Raw genomic sequence first — 16,446 nt, 5'->3', positions numbered from 1 at the left:
TGCCAAGCGTTGGCTGGAGTGATGTAAAGCTCACTGTCATTGGACTCCGGAGCAGTGGAAACTCGTTCTCTGGAGTGATGAATCACGCTTCACCATCTGGCAATCTGACGAACTAATCTGGGTTTGGCAGATGCCAGGAGAACTCTACCTGCCCGAATGCATAGTGCCAACTGTAAAGTTTGGTGGAGGAGGAATAATATTCTGGGGCTGTTTTTCATGGTTCAGGCTAAGCCCCTTAGTTCCAGTGAAGGGATATAGTAACACTACTGTATACAACAACATTCTAGACGATTCCGTGCTTCCAACTTTATGGCAACAATTTGGGGAAGGCCCTTTCCTGTTCCAGCATGACAAGTTCTGTCATTTGGGAAAAGTCTCTTCGGCTGAGTCAGACTTTGAAGCGGTTTCTCTTCCTCTCACTGTCAGTCAATCTGAAAGACCTCTGGTTATAGCTTATGTAGAATATATTATTTTACCGTCAATCTATTACGGTCACTACATTACATTGTGTAATGTTAATGTTATGTATTATATTTGAAAAATAAATAAAAATGTTTATTCCAAAAGTGTTGAGTAGGCTAATGTTGGATGAAAGAGGTACAGTGGGGATTATGCAACCAATACCTAGCTATTGATATACAAAGTAAGCAGAATTTACCTCAATGGAAAAATCTTTACATACTCCATGGGGAATCATGGTTTCTGGTTTGAATCAATGAATACATTCAATAAAACAATTGAGCATTTTAAAGTTTAATTCTGTATCAACGAAAAGGCAGTACAAATTCTCTTACATAGAATCCCAAAGCAGTCAATCAAGGCCGTTCTCACATATTCCCTCCCATCTCCCCTTCCAGTAGCCTTCAGCACAGAAACCATTCCGATATGGCTCAAAGTCTGAGGCAAGACAAAGCGTTCAGGTTTAGAACAAAGGCAAAGGCATCGAAAAGGTGAACAGAACAATCTTCTGGAATTCAGCGTTTTAGTGTCGTGCCAACCTACTTACAAACATATAATAAGTCTGCTTTGTAATAAATGTATTTTATGATATCATCTTGAATAGTGTAGAAGCACACGTTGTGCACTGCTTGATAAGTGCGCCGAAGTCTTATTGGGAGACTTTAAAGAGAAAGAACATGCTGGTGTAGGTAAGAAAACTTTCTCCATTTAGGTAAACATTTGCTCCATTTCACCATAGGAGAAACCGGTGCAATTAAGGCTTTAAGTGTGTATCTGATATGCTCTACATTCTATTATATTGACTAACTTACTCAAATCTGTCTGTAGATCCATAACAGATACTGAAAAAGCACAACACTGATTCATAAGAGCAGTATCCCGTGAAAGCTGTAGACCACAATATTTGGTGTTTACTGGCATAAGAATATAGTAAAAGGAATAAATGGGTTGGAGTCCATAGAATGACTGAGAAAATAAATGAGGTTTCTACAGTAAGGGACAAAAATGACCATAGACACAGTAGCGTCATAGAACAGCCCTACTGTATTTAAGGCAAGCTAGAACATGGGTTCTCTTGAAGACATGAGAACGCAAAAGAATGTGCGTTTTGCTTTGCTGGTTATACATATACAACGAGTAAAGCAAATGGTCATGTGTAAAATGTAAACACTTGATATGTTGTGTGATTGTTGTATGGAGACGGGGGGGGCCTGGGTCTGCTCGGGTGGACGGACAGACAGACGGAGGCGGGCGGGGTGGTGAGGAGCCGCCTATGTGAAGGTAACACCAGCCTCGTTGTACACCTTGAAAACCTTCTCGATGGCGTTGACGTACGCTGCCGTCCTCAGGTCAAGGCCCAGGTTGTACTTGTTAGCGGTGCGCATGATTTGCTAAAGGGGAGAGAAAACAAAGAATATAAACTCATCCAAGATATTCATCTCTCTGTCCCTTCAAGTAATCATTATTGTCCCCTCCTCCATTTCTTACCTACAGCAATACACCACTATTGTTCCATTATCAATGCAGTGATCCATTTCCACAGGATAATAAAGCATCTCTATGTGTACTTTTAAAGAAATAACCCCCAGGGAGCAATAACCAAGTAACAAACCAGCAGACTCTCATGCAGTATGTCTGCACAGAGTATTACATTTCCTGGGAGGTGGTACAGGCAACCCCATATGATGCAGGGGGATGTCATTCCACAAAGGCTGGATCCTCAGTCAGACGTGACATTAAAGTCATCAGTGTTTGTGGGATAGATAGTGTGTTAATGGTAGAGGGGAGCAAGGTAACGGTCTGAATCTTCATCCTATCTCTGCTCTCTCTGGCATCAGTGCTGGGCCTTAGCAATGATGAGAGACTAACAAAGCCCTGGCTGCTCCAGTTACCACTGCTCGCACGCACAGCAAACCGGTGAGAGAGGATGTGGGTGTGGATGTGGGGTGTGTGTGTGTGTGTGTGTGTGTGTACCATGTTCGAGAGTGATTTATTTTATGAGCTTGAATGGGGGGGGAAAAGTAAATGGTGGCAAGATAGCAGTGAAAAGGCAATATGAGCTTAGTGCTGTTTGGGTAATGAGATGTGTAAAACAGAAATGGAGCTTGTCACTGGACTGTTGAAGCATGACTTCAACTTTCAAGACTTCATTTCCCCGAACAGGAGTAACGGGATGCCTCAGGACTTTGTGTTGGATTAACACAGCATTTCCTTTGAATAAAACCCCTGTCCCTGGACCTGTGAGGAACCATTTAGTCCAGATAATCACGTTTAAGCAATCAGCCTCTTACCCTGGCAGACCTCTCCATGGTGTAGGCCAGTCCTGAGTGCACAATGTCCTTCTCTGAAGCTCCCTGGAACCAAACAGAGAAAAATACATTGCAAATAGGGCTCAGAATAGGGCTCAGAGCTCACATTTAGCACACTAAACTACACCCTTACTCATCTCTGGAGAAATGCAGCTTAACTGTGATATACAGAGTTCCAAACTGCATCTGGAAGCAACGTCAGCACAACAGCTGTTTGTCGGGAGATTCATGAAATGGGTTTCCATGGCCGAGCAGCCGCACACAAGCCAAAGGTCACCATGCGCAATGCCAAGCGTCGGCTGGAGTGATGTAAAGCTCACCGCCATGATTCTGGAATGAGATGTTTGACCAGCAGGTGTCCATATACTTTTGGTCATGTAGTGCTACATTTTGGCCATGTAGAGTGTTGCAACCAAAGACAGACGATTTTTACGTGCTACGCACTTCAGCAGCCCCGTTCTGTGAGCTTGTCTAGCTTTCCACTTTGTGGTTGAGCCGGTTGCTCCTGGACGTTTCCACTTCACAATAACAGCACTTACAGTTGACCGGGGCAGCTCTAGCAGGGCAGAATTTTGACAAACTGACTTGTTGGAAAGGTGCCACGTTGAAAGTCACAGAGCTCTTCAGGAAGGCCATTCTACAGCCAATGTTTGTCTATGGAGATTGCATGGCTGTGTGCTCAACTTTATACACCTGCCATCAACGAGTGTGACAAATAGCCGAATCCACTAATTTGAACGGGTGTCCACATAATTTTGTATATATAGTGTATATTATATCTTAATAAAATATTAGGGGTATTGTTTGACTGAAGGGAGACTAATCCAGGATCATAGAAAGGCCGGTGTGGGGAGGGTTGTACTCACAGCGATCCTGGCCTGGAACTCAGAGGTAGGGACCACAGGGATGGCTCCTCCATGCTTCCCAAACTTCCTCTCCAGACTCTCCTGGACGGACACTGAGGGAGACCACAGACCGTTCATATGTATATGACTAGATGATGTATATTATGTTGTAGTGAATATGGATATGAATCTGACTAAATCCTCATTGAACCATCACGAAGGATACAGCTCATAAATCTTCACTTTTAGGTCATTTTAAAGTTAGTTCACCTGCATTAATGATCTGGTATAAATGTTCTCTTTCTACAAAAACGTTATGGGTTTGGCAATTCACAGCCGTATCTATTCTGAGCTCTTTTCCATGTCTCCATCACTGCCCAGTCTTGCCACTCTCGTGGGACTGGGGAATGGCTTCAGCTTCTGAATTATTCAGAAACCATCCCACTCGGAGACCAGCCTAACCCCAGCTCAATCCCCCGCTGCAATGTACTGAAAACTGAATCTACATACATGTTCTGAGGGGCTTTTGTGTGAAAATGCATGTGCACAAAATCAGACTGCCTCATTGACTGATGCTGCTGATAGACCGGAAAGAGAGAAAGAGGGTGAGTGAGTGTTAGACATGGCCTGCAGACAGTCAGCATCCACCTCTTCCTGGAAACCCTACATAAAGTAACTGCCAATAATGTTCTCGCTCACCAGGGACGGAGGAGGGGCTGTACTGTGTGTGCTGTGCATGTGTGTGTGTGTGTGTCTGCGTGCCTACTCTGCAGTCCAATACATTTTTTATGTGCAACATGAGTCACAGCTGTAAAAAAAAAAAAAATTGTGTTTAATCAGCCTCGGGTTTGACATTTCTAATAGTTCTTATTCCCATTCTAACAAATCTCCCCGTTGACACGGGGAAGTAATTAAAGATTTACACTTTAGTATAATACAAGATCAACAACATTCCTCTTTGTGACACAACAGAGAGCAGGCTGAACTTAGTAGGAGTGAGTGCTTCCCTACAGGTAGAGAAATGACTTACTGAGCAGGTGGTAGTTGGAGTCCCTCTCGTACTTGAAGGTCAGTCTACCGTAGCTGACATGGTTCAGGTTCTTCAGCCACTCAAAGTAGGAGACAGTCACTCCACCAGCATTCAGGTACATGTCCTGAATAAACACGAGAGGGTGAACGTTTACAGACACCAACATTACAGCTATGATGTAACATACAGTCGTGGCCAAAAGTTTTGAGAATGACACAAATATTAATTTCCACAAAGTTTGCTGCTTCAGTGTCTTTAGATATTTTTGTCAGATGTTACTATGGAATACTGAAGTATAATTACAAGCATTTCATAAGTGTCAAAGGCTTTTATTGACAATTACATGAAGTTGATGCAAAGAGTCAATATTTGAAGTGTTGACCCTTCTTTCTTTGGCATGCTGTCAATTAACTTCTGGGCCACATCCTGACTGATGGCAGACCATTCTTGCATAATCAATGCTTGGAGTTTGTCAGAATTTGTGAGTTTTTGTTTGTCCACCCGCCTCTTGAGGATTGACCACAAGTTCTCAATGGGATTAAGGTTTGGGGAGTTTCCTGGCCATGGACCCAAAATATCGATGTTTTGTTCAGCGGGCCACTTAGTTATCACTTTTGCCTTATGGCAAGGTGCTCCATCATGCTGGAAAAGGCATTGTTCGTCACCAAACTGTTCCTGTATGGTTGGGAGAAGTTGCTCTCGGAGGATCTGTTGGTACCATTCTTTATTCATGGCTGTGTTCTTAGGCAAAATTGTGAGTGAGCCCACTCCCTTGGCTGAGAAGCAACCCCACACATGAATGGTCTCAGGATGCTTTACTGTTGGCATGACACAGGACTGATGGTAGCGCTCACCTTGTCTTCGCCGGACAAGCTTTTTTCCGGATGCCCCAAACAATCGGAAAGGGGATTCGTCAGAGAAAATGACTTTACCCCAGTCCTCAGAAGTCCAATCCCTGTACCTTTTGCAGAATATCAGTCTGTCCCTGCTGTTTTCCCTGGAGAGAAGTGGCTTCTTCGCCGCCCTTCTTGACACCAGGCCATCCTCCAAAAGTCTTCGCCTCACTGTGCGTGCAGATGCACTCACACCTGCCTGCTGCCATTCCTGAGCAAGCTCTGTACTGGTGGTGCCCCGATCCCGCAGCTGAATCAACTTTAGGAGACGGTCCTGGCGCTTGCTGGACTTTCTTTGGCGCCCTGAAGCCTTCTTCACAACAATTGAACCGCTCTCCTTGAAGTTCTCAATGATCCGATAAATGGTTGGTGTAGGTGCAATCTTACTGGCAGCAATATCCTTGCCTGTGAAGCCCTTTTTATGCAAAGCAATGATGGGATTCAGTTCATTTGCATGGCAAAGAGGGACTTTGCAATTAATTGCAATTCATCTGATCACTCTTAATAACATTTTGGAGTATATGCAAATTTCCATCATACAAACTGAGGCAGCAGACTTTGTGAAAATTTATATTTGTGTCATTCTCAAAACTTTTGGCGCGACTGTACAGGCAATCAAGAGCTGTGAAGTCAAAGAGTAAGTTACACAGAGACAGATTGTCACGACTTCCACCGAAATTGGTCCCTCTCCTTGTTCGGGCAGCGTTTGGCGGTCGACGTCACTGGCTTTCTAGCCACCGCCGATCCACTTTTAATTTTCCATTTGTTCTGTCTTTGTCTTATCACACCTGGCTTCGCTCAACCAATTACTTGTTTATTATTTAACCCTCTGTTCACCATGTTGTTTTCGTGAGTGATTGTTTATTGTAATTCGGTCCGTGTTTGTGGGATATCATTGTTGCCTTGTATATTTGTATTGTTTTGAGTAAAGTACTTTATTACTCATATCTGCTGCCCTGCGCCTGACTCCCTACACCAGCTACACAGATGAAGCAACTATCTGCAATAAATTGGTTTCTAAACAAAATGTATGATAATTGTTGTTGTATGCATTGTCTTAAAATATCCCTGGACTATGATTCATCTCCATTCAAAAAAGTAGAGTCGAACTCTGGAACCCAGAGGTATGCAATCCAACTCATCAATGTTCCTGAAATCCCAGTCTTCATTGTAGATTTAACAAGTCAGAATCTGGCCTACTTCCAGGCTATTTTTCTGTTGTTGATCTTGGTCTGTGAAACCGACTCTAAAAATATCTACGTCTCCAGGACCAACAGAATCTAATGGAACCCGCTACAGGTGTAGGGCATTTCTTACCTACAGCAATATACCACTATTGTTCCATTATCAATGCAGTGATCCATTTCCACAGGATAATAAAGCATCTCTATGTGTACCTTTAAAGAAATAACCCCCAGGGAGCAATAAGCAAGTAACAAACCAGCAGACATTTCCTGGGAGGGGGTACAGGCAACCCCATATGATGCAGGGGGATGTCATTCCACAAAGGCTGGATCCTCAGTCAGACGTGACATTAAAGTCATCAGTGTCTGTGGGATAGATAGTGTGTTAATGGTAAAGGGGAGCAGGGTAACGGTCTGAATCTTCATCCTATCTCTGCTCTCTCTGGCATCAGTGCTGGGCCTTAGCAATGATGAGAGACTAACAAAGCCCTGGCTGCTCCAGTTATCACTGCTTGCACGCACAGCAAACCAGTGAGAGAGGAAGTGTGTGTGAGTGTGTGTGTGTGTGTGTGTGTGTGTGTGTGTGTGTGTGTGTGTGTGTGTGTGTGTGTGTGTGTGTGTACCATGTTCGAGAGTGATTTATTTTATGAGCTTGAATGGGGGGAAAAAATAAATGGTGGCAAGATAGCAGTGAAAAGGCAATATGAGCTTAGTGTTGTTTGGGTAATGAGATGTGTAAAACAGAAATGGAGCTTGTCACTGGACCGTTGAAGCATGACTTCAACTTTCAAGACTTCATTTCCCCGAACAGGAGTAACGGGATGCCTCAGGACCTTGTGTTGGATTAACACAGCATTTCCTTTGAATAGAACCCCTGTCCCTGGACCTGTGAGGAACCGTTTAGCCCAGATAATCACGTTTAAGCAATCAGCCTCTTACCCTGGCAGACCTCTCCATGGTGTAGGCCAGTCCTAAGTGCACAATGTCCTTCTCTGAAGCTCCCTGGAACCAAACAGAGAAAAATACATTGCAAATAGGGCTCAGAGCTCACATTTAGCACACTAAACTAAACCCTTACTCATCTCCGGAGAAATGCAGCTTAACTGTGATATACAGAGTTCCAAACTGCATCTGGAAGCAACGTCAGCACAATAGCTGTTTGTCAGGAGATTCATGAAATGGGTTTCCATGGCCGAGCAGCCGCACACAAGCCAAAGGTCACCATGCGCAATGCCAAGCGTTGGCTGGAGTGATGTAAAGCTCACTGCCATTGGACTCCGGAGCAGTGGAAACTCGTTCTCTGGAGTGATGAATCACGCTTCACCATCTGTCAATCTGACGAACTAATCTGGGTTTGGCGGATGCCAGGAGAACTCTACCTGCCCGAATGCATAGTGCCAACTGTAAAGTTTGGTGGAGGAGGAATAATATTCTGGGGCTGTTTTTCATGGTTCAGGCTAGGCCCCTTAGTTCCAGTGAAGGGATATATTAACACTACTGTATACAACGACATTCTAGACGATTCCGTGCTTCCAACTTTATGGCAACAGTTTGGGGAAGGCCCTTTCCTGTTCCAGCATGACAAGTTCTGTCATTTGGGAAAAGTCTCTTTGGCTGAGTCAGACTTTGAAGCGGTTTCTCTTCCTCTCACTGTCAGTCAATCTGACAGACCTCTGGTTATAGCCTATGTAGAATATATTATTTTACCGTCAATCTATTACGGTCACTACATTACATTGTGTAATGTTATGTATTATATTTGAAAAATAAATAAAAATGTTTATTCCAAAAGTCTGTTGAGTAGGCTAATGATGGATGAAATAGGTACAGTGGGGATTAAGCAAACAATACCTAGCTATTGATATACAAAGTAAGCAGAATTTACCTCAATGGAAAAATCTTTACATACTCCGTGGGGAATCATGGTTTCTGGTTTGAATCAATGAATACATTCAATAAAACAATTGAGCATTTTAAAGTTTAATTCTGTTTCAACGGAAAGGCAGTACAAATTCTCTTACATAGAATCCCAAAGCAGTCAATCAAGGCCGTTCTCACATATTCCCTCCCATCTCCCCTTCCAGTAGCCTTCAGCACAGAAACCATTCTAATATGGGTCAAAGTCTGAGGCAAGACAAAGCGTTCAGGTTTAGAACAAAGGCAAAGGCATCGAAAAGGTGAACAGAACAATCTTCTGGAATTCAGCGTTTTAGTGTTGTGCCAACCTACTTACAAACATATAATAAGTCTGCTTTGTAATAAATGTATTTTATGATATCATCTTGAATAGTGTAGAAGCACACGTTGTGCACTGCTTGATAAGTGCACTGAAGTCTTATTGGGAGACTTTAAATAGAAAGAACATTCTGGTGTAGGTAAGAAAACTTTCTCCATTTAGGTAAACATTTGCTCCATTTCACCACAGGAGAAACCGGTGCAATTAAGGCCTTAAGTGTGTATCTGATATGCTCTACATTCTATTATATTCACTAACTTACTCAAATCTGTCTGTAGATCCATAACAGATACTGAAAAAGCACAACACTGATTCATAAAAGCAGTATCCCGTGAAAGCTGTAGACCAGAATATTTGGTGTTTACTGGCATAAGAATATAGTAACAGGAATAAATGGGTTGGAGTCCATAGAATGACTGAGAAAATAAGAGGTTTCTACAGTAAAGGGAAAAAAAATGACCATAGACACAGTAGCGTCATAGAACAGCCCTACTGTATTTAAGGCAAGCTAGAACATGGGTTCTCTTGAAGACATGAGAACGCAAAAGAATGTGCGTTTTGCTTTGCTGGTTATACATATACAACGAGTAAAGCAAATGGTCATGTGTAAAATGTAAACACTTGATATGTTGTGTGATTGTTGTATGGAGACGGGGGGGCCTGGGTCTGCTTGGGTGGACGGACAGACAGACGGAGGCGGGCGGGGTGGTGAGGAGCCGCCTATGTGAAGGTAACACCAGCCTCGTTGTACACCTTGAAGACCTTCTCGATGGCGTTGACGTACGCTGCCGTCCTCAGGTCAAGGCCCAGGTTGTACTTGTTAGCGGTGCGCATGATTTGCTAAAGGGGAGAGAAAACAAAGAATATAAACTCAACCAAGATATTCATCTCTCTGTCCCTTCAAGTAATCATTATTGTCCCCTCCTCCATTTCTTACCTACAGCAATACACCACTATTGTTCCATTATCAATGCAGTGATCCATTTCCACAGGATAATAAAGCATCTCTATGTGTACTTTTAAAGAAATAACCCCCAGGGAGCAATAACCAAGTAACAAACCAGCAGACTCTCATGCAGTATGTCTGCACAGAGTATTACATTTCCTGGGAGGTGGTACAGGCAACCCCATATGATGCAGGGGGATGTCATTCCACAAAGGCTGGATCCTCAGTCAGACGTGACATTAAAGTCATCAGTGTTTGTGGGATAGATAGTGTGTTAATGGTAGAGGGGAGCAAGGTAACGGTCTGAATCTTCATCCTATCTCTGCTCTCTCTGGCATCAGTGCTGGGCCTTAGCAATGATGAGAGACTAACAAAGCCCTGGCTGCTCCAGTTACCACTGCTCGCACGCACAGCAAACCGGTGAGAGAGGATGTGGGTGTGGATGTGGGGTGTGTGTGTGTGTGTGTGTGTGTGTACCATGTTCGAGAGTGATTTATTTTATGAGCTTGAATGGGGGGGGAAAAGTAAATGGTGGCAAGATAGCAGTGAAAAGGCAATATGAGCTTAGTGCTGTTTGGGTAATGAGATGTGTAAAACAGAAATGGAGCTTGTCACTGGACTGTTGAAGCATGACTTCAACTTTCAAGACTTCATTTCCCCGAACAGGAGTAACGGGATGCCTCAGGACTTTGTGTTGGATTAACACAGCATTTCCTTTGAATAAAACCCCTGTCCCTGGACCTGTGAGGAACCATTTAGTCCAGATAATCACGTTTAAGCAATCAGCCTCTTACCCTGGCAGACCTCTCCATGGTGTAGGCCAGTCCTGAGTGCACAATGTCCTTCTCTGAAGCTCCCTGGAACCAAACAGAGAAAAATACATTGCAAATAGGGCTCAGAATAGGGCTCAGAGCTCACATTTAGCACACTAAACTACACCCTTACTCATCTCTGGAGAAATGCAGCTTAACTGTGATATACAGAGTTCCAAACTGCATCTGGAAGCAACGTCAGCACAACAGCTGTTTGTCGGGAGATTCATGAAATGGGTTTCCATGGCCGAGCAGCCGCACACAAGCCAAAGGTCACCATGCGCAATGCCAAGCGTCGGCTGGAGTGATGTAAAGCTCACCGCCATGATTCTGGAATGAGATGTTTGACCAGCAGGTGTCCATATACTTTTGGTCATGTAGTGCTACATTTTGGCCATGTAGAGCAGGGGTGTCAAACTCATTCCACGGAGGGCCTAGTGTCTGCAGGTTTTTGGTTTTTCCTTTCAATAAAGCCCTAGACAACCAGGTGTGGGGAGTTCCTAACTAATTAGTGATGTTAATTCATCAATCAAGTACAAGGGAGGAGCGAAAACCCGCAGACACTCGGCCCCCCGTGGAATGAGTTTGACACCTGTGATGTAGAGTGTTGCAACCAAAGACAGACGATTTTTACGTGCTACGCACTTCAGCAGCCCCGTTCTGTGAGCTTGTCTAGCTTTCCACTTTGTGGTTGAGCCGGTTGCTCCTGGACGTTTCCACTTCACAATAACAGCACTTACAGTTGACCGGGGCAGCTCTAGCAGGGCAGAATTTTGACAAACTGACTTGTTGGAAAGGTGCCACGTTGAAAGTCACAGAGCTCTTCAGGAAGGCCATTCTACAGCCAATGTTTGTCTATGGAGATTGCATGGCTGTGTGCTCAACTTTATACACCTGCCATCAACGAGTGTGACAAATAGCCGAATCCACTAATTTGAACGGGTGTCCACATAATTTTGTATATATAGTGTATATTATATCTTAATAAAATATTAGGGGTATTGTTTGACTGAAGGGAGACTAATCCAGGATCATAGAAAGGCCGGTGTGGGGAGGGTTGTACTCACAGCGATCCTGGCCTGGAACTCAGAGGTAGGGACCACAGGGATGGCTCCTCCATGCTTCCCAAACTTCCTCTCCAGACTCTCCTGGACGGACACTGAGGGAGACCACAGACCGTTCATATGTATATGACTAGATGATGTATATTATGTTGTAGTGAATATGGATATGAATCTGACTAAATCCTCATTGAACCATCACGAAGGATACAGCTCATAAATCTTCACTTTTAGGTCATTTTAAAGTTAGTTCACCTGCATTAATGATCTGGTATAAATGTTCTCTTTCTACAAAAACGTTATGGGTTTGGCAATTCACAGCCGTATCTATTCTGAGCTCTTTTCCATGTCTCCATCACTGCCCAGTCTTGCCACTCTCGTGGGACTGGGGAATGGCTTCAGCTTCTGAATTATTCAGAAACCATCCCACTCGGAGACCAGCCTAACCCCAGCTCAATCCCCCGCTGCAATGTACTGAAAACTGAATCTACATACATGTTCTGAGGGGCTTTTGTGTGAAAATGCATGTGCACAAAATCAGACTGCCTCATTGACTGATGCTGCTGATAGACCGGAAAGAGAGAAAGAGGGTGAGTGAGTGTTAGACATGGCCTGCAGACAGTCAGCATCCACCTCTTCCTGGAAACCCTACATAAAGTAACTGCCAATAATGTTCTCGCTCACCAGGGACGGAGGAGGGGCTGTACTGTGCGTGCTGTGCATGTGTGTGTGTGTGTGTCTGCGTGCCTACTCTGCAGTCCAATACATTTTTTATGTGCAACATGAGTCACAGCTGTAAAAAAAAAAAAAATTGTGTTTAATCAGCCTCGGGTTTGACATTTCTAATAGTTCTTATTCCCATTCTAACAAATCTCCCCGTTGACACGGGGAAGTAATTAAAGATTTACACTTTAGTATAATACAAGATCAACAACATTCCTCTTTGTGACACAACAGAGAGCAGGCTGAACTTAGTAGGAGTGAGTGCTTCCCTACAGGTAGAGAAATGACTTACTGAGCAGGTGGTAGTTGGAGTCCCTCTCGTACTTGAAGGTCAGTCTACCGTAGCTGACATGGTTCAGGTTCTTCAGCCACTCAAAGTAGGAGACAGTCACTCCACCAGCATTCAGGTACATGTCCTGAATAAACACGAGAGGGTGAACGTTTACAGACACCAACATTACAGCTATGATGTAACATACAGTCGTGGCCAAAAGTTTTGAGAATGACACAAATATTAATTTCCACAAAGTTTGCTGCTTCAGTGTCTTTAGATATTTTTGTCAGATGTTACTATGGAATACTGAAGTATAATTACAAGCATTTCATAAGTGTCAAAGGCTTTTATTGACAATTACATGAAGTTGATGCAAAGAGTCAATATTTGAAGTGTTGACCCTTCTTTCTTTGGCATGCTGTCAATTAACTTCTGGGCCACATCCTGACTGATGGCAGGCCATTCTTGCATAATCAATGCTTGGAGTTTGTCAGAATTTGTGAGTTTTTGTTTGTCCACCCGCCTCTTGAGGATTGACCACAAGTTCTCAATGGGATTAAGGTTTGGGGAGTTTCCTGGCCATGGACCCAAAATATCGATGTTTTGTTCAGCGGGCCACTTAGTTATCACTTTTGCCTTATGGCAAGGTGCTCCATCATGCTGGAAAAGGCATTGTTCGTCACCAAACTGTTCCTGTATGGTTGGGAGAAGTTGCTCTCGGAGGATCTGTTGGTACCATTCTTTATTCATGGCTGTGTTCTTAGGCAAAATTGTGAGTGAGCCCACTCCCTTGGCTGAGAAGCAACCCCACACATGAATGGTCTCAGGATGCTTTACTGTTGGCATGACACAGGACTGATGGTAGCGCTCACCTTGTCTTCGCCGGACAAGCTTTTTTCCGGATGCCCCAAACAATCGGAAAGGGGATTCGTCAGAGAAAATGACTTTACCCCAGTCCTCAGAAGTCCAATCCCTGTACCTTTTGCAGAATATCAGTCTGTCCCTGCTGTTTTCCCTGGAGAGAAGTGGCTTCTTCGCCGCCCTTCTTGACACCAGGCCATCCTCCAAAAGTCTTCGCCTCACTGTGCGTGCAGATGCACTCACACCTGCCTGCTGCCATTCCTGAGCAAGCTCTGTACTGGTGGTGCCCCGATCCCGCAGCTGAATCAACTTTAGGAGACGGTCCTGGCGCTTGCTGGACTTTCTTTGGCGCCCTGAAGCCTTCTTCACAACAATTGAACCGCTCTCCTTGAAGTTCTCAATGATCCGATAAATGGTTGGTGTAGGTGCAATCTTACTGGCAGCAATATCCTTGCCTGTGAAGCCCTTTTTATGCAAAGCAATGATGGGATTCAGTTCATTTGCATGGCAAAGAGGGACTTTGCAATTAATTGCAATTCATCTGATCACTCTTAATAACATTTTGGAGTATATGCAAATTTCCATCATACAAACTGAGGCAGCAGACTTTGTGAAAATTTATATTTGTGTCATTCTCAAAACTTTTGGCCACGACTGTACAGGCAATCAAGAGCTGTGAAGTCAAAGAGTAAGTTACACAGAGACAGATTGTCACGACTTCCACCGAAATTGGTCCCTCTCCTTGTTCGGGCAGCGTTTGGCGGTCGACGTCACTGGCTTTCTAGCCACCGCCGATCCACTTTTAATTTTCCATTTGTTCTGTCTTTGTCTTATCACACCTGGCTTCGCTCAACCAATTACTTGTTTATTATTTAACCCTCTGTTCACCATGTTGTTTTCGTGAGTGATTGTTTATTGTAATTCGGTCCGTGTTTGTGGGATATCATTGTTGCCTTGTATATTTGTATTGTTTTGAGTAAAGTACTTTATTACTCATATCTGCTGCCCTGCGCCTGACTCCCTACACCAGCTACACAGATGAAGCAACTATCTGCAATAAATTGGTTTCTAAACAAAATGTATGATAATTGTTGTTGTATGCATTGTCTTAAAATATCCCTGGACTATGATTCATCTCCATTCAAAAAAGTAGAGTCGAACTCTGGAACCCAGAGGTATGCAATCCAACTCATCAATGTTCCTGAAATCCCAGTCTTCATTGTAGATTTAACAAGTCAGAATCTGGCCTACTTCCAGGCTATTTTTCTGTTGTTGATCTTGGTCTGTGAAACCGACTCTAAAAATATCTACGTCTCCAGGACCAACAGAATCTAATGGAACCCGCTACAGGTGTAGGGCATTTCTTACCTACAGCAATATACCACTATTGTTCCATTATCAATGCAGTGATCCATTTCCACAGGATAATAAAGCATCTCTATGTGTACCTTTAAAGAAATAACCCCCAGGGAGCAATAAGCAAGTAACAAACCAGCAGACATTTCCTGGGAGGGGGTACAGGCAACCCCATATGATGCAGGGGGATGTCATTCCACAAAGGCTGGATCCTCAGTCAGACGTGACATTAAAGTCATCAGTGTCTGTGGGATAGATAGTGTGTTAATGGTAAAGGGGAGCAGGGTAACGGTCTGAATCTTCATCCTATCTCTGCTCTCTCTGGCATCAGTGCTGGGCCTTAGCAATGATGAGAGACTAACAAAGCCCTGGCTGCTCCAGTTATCACTGCTTGCACGCACAGCAAACCAGTGAGAGAGGAAGTGTGTGTGAGTGTGTGTGTGTGTGTGTGTGTGTGTGTGTGTGTGTGTGTGTGTGTGTGTGTGTGTGTGTGTGTGTACCATGTTCGAGAGTGATTTATTTTATGAGCTTGAATGGGGGGAAAAAATAAATGGTGGCAAGATAGCAGTGAAAAGGCAATATGAGCTTAGTGTTGTTTGGGTAATGAGATGTGTAAAACAGAAATGGAGCTTGTCACTGGACCGTTGAAGCATGACTTCAACTTTCAAGACTTCATTTCCCCGAACAGGAGTAACGGGATGCCTCAGGACCTTGTGTTGGATTAACACAGCATTTCCTTTGAATAGAACCCCTGTCCCTGGACCTGTGAGGAACCGTTTAGCCCAGATAATCACGTTTAAGCAATCAGCCTCTTACCCTGGCAGACCTCTCCATGGTGTAGGCCAGTCCTAAGTGCACAATGTCCTTCTCTGAAGCTCCCTGGAACCAAACAGAGAAAAATACATTGCAAATAGGGCTCAGAGCTCACATTTAGCACACTAAACTAAACCCTTACTCATCTCCGGAGAAATGCAGCTTAACTGTGATATACAGAGTTCCAAACTGCATCTGGAAGCAACGTCAGCACAATAGCTGTTTGTCAGGAGATTCATGAAATGGGTTTCCATGGCCGAGCAGCCGCACACAAGCCAAAGGTCACCATGCGCAATGCCAAGCGTTGGCTGGAGTGATGTAAAGCTCACTGCCATTGGACTCCGGAGCAGTGGAAACTCGTTCTCTGGAGTGATGAATCACGCTTCACCATCTGTCAATCTGACGAACTAATCTGGGTTTGGCGGATGCCAGGAGAACTCTACCTGCCCGAATGCATAGTGCCAACTGTAAAGTTTGGTGGAGGAGGAATAATATTCTGGGGCTGTTTTTCATGGTTCAGGCTAGGCCCCTTAGTTCCAGTGAAGGGATATATTAACACTACTGTATACAACGACATTCTAGACGATTCCGTGCTTCCAACTTTATGGCAACAGTTTGGGGAAGGCCCTTTCCTGTTCCAGCAT

General features: G+C 44.0%; 2 protein-coding genes across 2 annotated transcripts; both read right to left on the bottom strand.

Annotated features, from left to right (window-relative positions):
- Positions 1 to 1,484: 1,484 nt before the first annotated feature.
- Positions 1,485 to 4,801, bottom strand: LOC120046528 (glutamate dehydrogenase, mitochondrial-like). Its single transcript, XM_038991843.1, has 4 exons — positions 4,644 to 4,801; positions 3,635 to 3,726; positions 2,751 to 2,813; positions 1,485 to 1,850 (listed from the first exon to the last, which is right to left on the bottom strand). The coding sequence occupies exons 1-4, from the start codon at positions 4,762 to 4,764 to the stop codon at positions 1,731 to 1,733; spliced, it is 396 nt and encodes a 131-aa protein (XP_038847771.1). The 5' UTR covers positions 4,765 to 4,801; the 3' UTR covers positions 1,485 to 1,730.
- Positions 4,802 to 8,684: 3,883 nt separating this feature from the next.
- On the bottom strand, positions 8,685 to 12,947 carry LOC120046527 (glutamate dehydrogenase, mitochondrial-like). The gene is made up of 4 exons (XM_038991842.1): positions 12,791 to 12,947; positions 11,782 to 11,873; positions 10,697 to 10,759; positions 8,685 to 9,796 (listed from the first exon to the last, which is right to left on the bottom strand). Exons 1-4 carry the CDS (start codon positions 12,909 to 12,911, stop codon positions 9,677 to 9,679), a joined length of 396 nt encoding a protein of 131 aa, XP_038847770.1. The 5' UTR covers positions 12,912 to 12,947; the 3' UTR covers positions 8,685 to 9,676.
- Positions 12,948 to 16,446: the final 3,499 nt, after the last annotated feature.

This window comes from Salvelinus namaycush, chromosome 4 (genome assembly GCF_016432855.1).
Source record: "Salvelinus namaycush isolate Seneca chromosome 4, SaNama_1.0, whole genome shotgun sequence".
Lineage (NCBI taxonomy): Eukaryota > Metazoa > Chordata > Actinopteri > Salmoniformes > Salmonidae > Salvelinus > Salvelinus namaycush.
This window is presented reverse-complemented; position numbering and strand designations above follow the sequence as displayed.

What these genes read in the sequence shown, in the direction of transcription:
- LOC120046528 (XM_038991843.1), bottom strand. Translation starts at nt 4,764, where the DNA reads ATGTACCTGAATGCTGGTGGAGTGACTGTCTCCTACTTTGAGTGGCTG. An exon ending in CTCCAACTACCACCTGCTCA is followed by an intron (nt 3,727 to 4,643) that starts GTAAGTCATTTC and finishes GGTCTCCCTCAG; the next exon opens with TGTCCGTCCAGGAGAGTCTG. An exon ending in AGTTCCAGGCCAGGATCGCT is followed by an intron (nt 2,814 to 3,634) that starts GTGAGTACAACC and finishes GTTTGGTTCCAG; the next exon opens with GGAGCTTCAGAGAAGGACAT.
- LOC120046527 (XM_038991842.1), bottom strand. Translation starts at nt 12,911, where the DNA reads ATGTACCTGAATGCTGGTGGAGTGACTGTCTCCTACTTTGAGTGGCTG. An exon ending in AGTTCCAGGCCAGGATCGCT is followed by an intron (nt 10,760 to 11,781) that starts GTGAGTACAACC and finishes GTTTGGTTCCAG; the next exon opens with GGAGCTTCAGAGAAGGACAT. An exon ending in CCATGGAGAGGTCTGCCAGG is followed by an intron (nt 9,797 to 10,696) that starts GTAAGAGGCTGA and finishes TCTCCCCTTTAG; the next exon opens with CAAATCATGCGCACCGCTAA.